At 46.8% G+C, this 6,000-nt stretch overlaps 1 protein-coding gene across 5 annotated transcripts in view; it reads right to left on the minus strand.

Moving 5' to 3' along the window:
* Positions 1 to 5,201, minus strand: part of FHAD1 (forkhead associated phosphopeptide binding domain 1) — a 123,551-nt gene extending 118,350 nt beyond the window's left edge. For 3 of the 5 annotated variants that reach the window (XM_031464112.2, XM_064494041.1, XM_031464111.2), the window contains exons 1-2: positions 5,086 to 5,200; positions 1,032 to 1,138 (exon numbers count right to left, since the gene is read on the minus strand). In XM_031464112.2, the coding sequence (XP_031319972.1) occupies positions 1,032 to 1,124 (93 nt within the window). In that variant the 5' untranslated portion in view covers positions 1,125 to 1,138; positions 5,086 to 5,200. Of the gene's footprint in view, positions 1 to 1,031; positions 1,139 to 5,085 lie in introns of all 5 variants that reach the window. The other 2 variants (XM_064494042.1, XM_031464113.2) reach the window with 2 other exon arrangements.
* Between the last annotated feature and the right edge of the window lie 799 nt (positions 5,202 to 6,000).

Genomic DNA, 6,000 nt, shown 5'->3' on the forward strand with positions numbered 1-6,000 from the left:
TCAGTATGTGAATGGTTACACATACGGCGGTACACCCATTCAGTCTCAAAGGTCATAGATTATACGACCCCATTTATGTAACAGTCTCAAAATGATGAAAATTATAGAGACAGAGAACGGATTAGTGGTTGTCAGGGTCTGGCAATGGTGGTGGGAGGAGGCGTTGTGAGGATGAAGGAATATCACAAGGGAGACCTTTGATGATGGAAGAGTTCCATACCCTTATCACATGTGCTAAAATGGCATAGAATTACACACATGCCTTGTACCACTCTCTCTCGCTACTATCTGTGAATCTGTAATGATTTCAAAATAAAAAAGTTATTAAAAATCTTTCGAGTGAGGTCTGAGAGAGGCTCGCCTTTCACTGTCAGAGGGAGATTCCATTGGATTTCTCTTTCTGCTTCAATATTTTAACCCCCTTCTATACTTTAAAAGGCTCAAAGCCATTGTTTTTTGTTTTGTTTTGTTTTGCTCTATAATTCCTTACTTTCTTCCAACATCCTTGGCTGTCAAGGAGCTGGGGCTGTGGACCAAACCACAGCTAACTTGGAGAGTGAGATAAAATGAGAGGATGCGGAGGTTACGACCAGGGCTTACCCTGATTTACTCCTGGGAGATCGGTGGGCTCTGAGAGGCCCACAACAATCTCCAGAAGCTCTGGAAAGGGTGAGAGGCCATTGCCCAGGCTGGGCACCTCAGGTGGGCACCACACCCGGAGGAGGTGAAGGTCTACACCCACCTTCCACACCGTCCCATCAGGCTGCTGGTGAGGGGACACTGGGTGGACATCGCAGATGTGGTCGGCATAGGACAGATGGCCCGTCACACTCTGCATCGTGCACACTGTCACCACGTGGGCCAGGGAAACCCAGCACGCTCAGCAACTGGTTATCGGTAGCACACGGAGGAAAGATGCCGTTGTGGGCCAGAGGTTGTACTTCAGGAGAGGTCGGAGTCCATAGAACAGAAGGGACTTGGATGGGGTGAGGGGCTGGGAGGGGCGGGGAACGGGCAGGAAGCGGTCTTACCTCTAAAACGAGGTCTGAGTCTTCATGCTTTCCAATCGTAGTACTTTTATTGAGGACAAAAAAGCCTTCTGCGCTCTTCAGATACGCTTTCATATTCTCTGCTTTCCCTGTAAAAGGTGTCCAGGAAAAACTTTGTTAGAAAAATACAGTCCTCTGATTATTCAACATCATACTTAGAATGAATGAAATACGCCATAATGTCCAAAGGAGAAATCAGCAGAGGTGGGAGTGGATGCGTAGATTTAACAATGATCACAATTAAATTTACGCAGATTTTTAAGACTGTCTTTTTTTTTTTTTTTATTGAAGTATGGTCAGTTTACAATGTTGTGTCAATTTCTGGTGTACAGCACAATGCTTCATACATGAACATACATATATTCATTTTCATATTCTTTTTCACCATAAGCTACTGCAAGGTATCGAATATAGTTCCCTGTGCTATACAATATAAACTTGTTTATTTTATATATACCAGTCAGTATCTGCAAATCTCAAACTCCCAATTTATCCCTTCCCACCCTCTTCCCCACTGTAACCATAACTGTGTTTTCTATATCTGTGACTCTGTTTCTGTTTTATAAGTAATTTCATTTTTCTTTCTCTTTTTTTTTAAGATTCCACATATGACTGGTATCATATGGTATTTTTCATTCTCCTTCTGGCTTACTTCACTTAGAATGACATTCTCCAAGGCCACCCATGTTTCTGCAATAAGCCTGTCTTTTTAACAGTGATGTCTAGTACAGTTGAGCTTGGTTCTGATAATCAGAGGGTATCTTTTATGTAACTCAGACACAAACAATAGCAAAAACAACCCAACAACAAATATGAATTCCACTGATAATCACTCTCTACCTCCCATTAAGCTTAGCTTGAGGTTAGTTACCTGACATAATCTAGTATTCAGTGTTACTAACCCACCACTTACTAGCTCTGTGACCGTGGGTGAGTTTCTTATTCTCGCTCTATGCCTCAGTTTCCTCATCTGTAAAATGGGGTTAATAATACTCTGTATCCCAGAGGATTTTGTGAGGACTAAATGCAGTAATATACGTGAAACATCTAAAACGGTGATTGCTGCACTAAACACACATTTGTCCGACTGTGAGTATTACTGTTATTAACCTTGGGCTTCTCAAACTTTGCTTCAAGGAACCCTCCCTTTCCGTAGAGCTTCTTAAAGTGCCAAGCGTCAGTCATCAAGGAAATGGACATTAGAAGATATTTTGTTTTTAAGTCACTGCATTTCTTCATATATTTAGGTAGGAAAAAAAGAATGATTTCTAAAGATGAAGTATTAAGATGGTAGCTTGGCTGTATGGTCAGGACTCTGTAAATATTTTCTTCCTGGTATTTTATTATGAAAATGTCAAACATACGGAGAAGTTGAAAGAAGTGTATAGTGAACTCCTATATAACCATCACTCAAGATTCTGCAATTGTTTTGCTGTTTGCTTTATCACTTATCTATCCAGCCACCCATTCATCCATCCATTTTGTGTTTTAATGTATTTCAGAGTAAGTTCTATATGTTTTTTAAAACATAAACATTTAAATGACTTCAGTAGGTTCCCAAATGTTGATGATAATTCATATGATACTTGAATTCTGATTTGACAGATGTCCAGCTACACAGTGTGATGTCCTCTGTCTCAATGTCGGGTCAGAGAAAGTCTCTTCTTTTCAACTGCAGTGTCACTGAAATGTGAAGTTGTTGGACAGTAGGCAGAAACAAAAGTCTTCTAGGTGTGATCGCAGAGGGTCTCCGGTCTGGCTTTGCTTTCCATCAACATCTCTGTCATCATTTACTGCATCCCTGCTAAGTGCCAGGCACTCTGCTCTCCTTTAGCACACACTGCCTCTTTTCATCCTCAGAACAATCCTGTGAGGTAGGGGTCGGTGTTGTCCCACTTTACAGATGAGAAAACTGAGCCTCTGAGAGGTTAAGGCCACACAATAGTAAGCCTTTGTATGGAACCACTGCACAAACCTCCATTGTTGCGGAGGTAGAGTCGGGTGGGGGAGTTGTGCTATCTGTTGACACTTGGGACATGCAAGGACAGAAAGTCCTTGAAACCAGCCTTCTATCCTCTGCAAGGAAGAACAGACCCTCGTGGGGGTAAGAGAAATAAAAGTAAGCCAGACAGTTTATATTTGTAAACACTGAGGCCTGTGGGTGCCCCAGAAATATTGATGCTTTCATATAACATGAAAGAAATTTTATTAAGTTCAGTGTTATTAAGAGAGGGGAAAAGACATTTCCTCTTCCCAGGTGACCTTGCTCTGTTGCCACCAGTTATTAATCATCAGTTACTCATCTTCAATTGCAGAGGACCACGCTCTCAAGCAACACATTCAAGCCTAACTAGTCTAAAACATAAACTTTCGAGAAATGTCTCTTCTACAGGAAAACCACAGGAAATGCCACCAGACAAACTCAAAACTTGGATCATGTGCATATTTGTTTTTTAGCTCTCAACCCAGATGTCTCCAAGGCTGATGCCTCCTCTCTGCTCAGATGTCCCTCCTAGTGGTAACCACCTGACCACCCAGGAAAAGGGGCCCTCGCTCATGTCACCCTTCTGCTATCCTCTGCTGTGTTTCCTGCCTCGTATTTATCATTCTCTGACATTTTCTTGTTCCTTTATTTAGTTGTGTTTGCTGTTTGTTTCTCTTTCACTAAAATTTGGGTTTCCCGAAAACCGGAACTGTGCTGATTTTGTTGGGAGGCAATTCTTCATAGATACCCTGTGTTTTGTACCCATCTTCAGGGCAAAGGCTTTGACAGATTTTTGTCTTGCACTATCTTTCTGAGGATGCTTGCATGACAACAAACAGCCTGGGAGGATACAGGTAACGTTGATAATAAAGGTAATGATTCTTTCTGGGGCAAAAGTTGGGCAGGTTTGCTAGCAGCCCCTTTCAAAGATTTTGGTTTCCGGTCTGGAGTCCCTTATCTGGGACACAGACCCACTGTGTGCACAGCACCCACCCTGGCTGTTCTGCATCACCCTGAGGGAATTTTGGAGCAAGGGGAACCAGTGTGTATATTAAGCTCTGGCTCCTGTGGTGCCTGCTGTGCTGTGAGGAACAAAGTTCTTTGTATCTGGCCCAGGAGTCTCTCATGTTCTGCCAGCATCTATAAACTGGGCAGGCTGACTTATTAACTTTTAAACAGGGTAAAACCTCAGACCCTTTGCAGTTGCTGACTTCTGTACATACCCCATCTCCAGCGCCGGGGGACAGTACCTGACACATAGTAGGTGCTTGGCAAACACTTGCTGAGTGCATGAAAATACAAATGATACCTCAAAGCAAGTCAGTGCAGCCAGCTGGCTAGGAATCTTAGTAACTACCTTTCATTTTTCCTTTCAGTTTCTATCCTCGATGACCTTTTGGAAAACCTAAATTCTCTCTCTTTAGCCTTGGGGTTAGACAATATTTCTCTACCTTAATCTTGCCCTGTGCATTACTCCCCTGTAATTCGAATGTGTTTAAGCCTGTGGATTTCGTTCTTACTCGGTGCCGTGAAGCACTCATTACAGTAAAGAGCAAAAGAGCTTCAGGCAACCGCACTCGCCCTGACCACTCTGGGTGGCTCAGCATTGAGCTATCCCAGCAAAATTTCTTTTGAGGGCTACACAGTGTCCAGTGGCCTCAAAGTTCTTTAAAGAAGGTGGGGGTCAGGCAAGGGGGGGTGTCTCTGACCACTGGGTGGAGTGTTGTCCATAAATCGGGGGAAACAGGGATTCCTCTCTTCATCCCAGCTGTACGTACCCCCAGGGGATCCCAGAGCTGGTGCCAAGGAGGAGACTGAAGCTCCCGGTCAGGCTACCTCGGGAGACGGGGTGGGGGCTGCACTTAGGAAGGAAGGGCTGGTGTTGGGGCACCTCCTCTGGGGTGCTCCTGGCGATCCCAGCCTGGCTCGGAGAGGAGTTCGGGTTCAGGATGGGGCCGGGTCTCCGGCCTGCCCCTCAAGCCCTGGACCTTGTAGGGCTGGCCCTGTCCGGCCCAGATATCCACCCGCCGCCTCCTCCCGTGCGGCACTCACCTGGCCGGAGAAAGAAGCTCACGCTCCGTCCTCTGCCGAGACCCCGACCGGCTCGGGAGGCGCCCAGCCCGCTCCGGGGCGAGGCCGCCCGGCGGCGCCCCCGCGGAGTCTCCAGCCGGCGGCCGCACCCCGCGCGCCCACCCGGCCTGTGTACGCACGTCGCCATGGCAACGCCGCGGGGAGGGCCGAGCCGGTGAGGGGCGTGGCCTGCGGGGCGAGGGGCAGCGCGCGGGGAGCACCCGGAGAACCACAACCAGCCGCAGCGCCTCGAGGTGTGCCCGACCTGCCACCTCGGGGTCCCCAGTCCCATTTCACGGATGGGGAAACGGAGGCTGAGAGGTCTCAAAAGCAGTCCAAGATTTTACAGCGAGGAAGAAGTAAGACTCAGGAATCCTTCCTACTGCCGTTTGCTCCAGGCTGGGTGCGTTGAGGGATAGGGGTGGGCAGAGAGGTTGCGGGGTGGTGGTGGTGGTAATGGAGCTGAGCCAGGAGAATGTTGGAGGTTAGTACCCCCGCCCCACCCAAATCTCTAGTTCTTGCTGTTATAGAGGAGAAAATAGAGTCAGCTGGGGGGACAACCACTTCTGGGAGTTGGGGTGAAGATAGGAGAGGGGTGGGTGGAAGGAAAAATTTAGGAAGAGTGAGTGGTTCTTCCATGTGCTGGGGAAAGGATGTTTACAAGCTTACAACCCTACTGTTCCTTTCCTCCTTGTCAAAACTGATGTTTATTCTCATCTGTTTGTTCTTTACTTCTGCAAACATCACCTGAGTGTGTCAGACGGTGGCTCCAGTGTTGACCTGGATCAGTCACTACCCTTAAGAAGCCCCCCAACCACAGACACAAGATTGGGGGGGATGGAGTGTGTCAAGACATGCAAATACCAACTATCTCCCCTCACCCCTGTCACCTGTTCC

This window comes from Camelus dromedarius, chromosome 14 (assembly GCF_036321535.1).
Source record: "Camelus dromedarius isolate mCamDro1 chromosome 14, mCamDro1.pat, whole genome shotgun sequence".
In the NCBI taxonomy this organism is placed as follows: Eukaryota; Metazoa; Chordata; class Mammalia; order Artiodactyla; family Camelidae; genus Camelus; species Camelus dromedarius.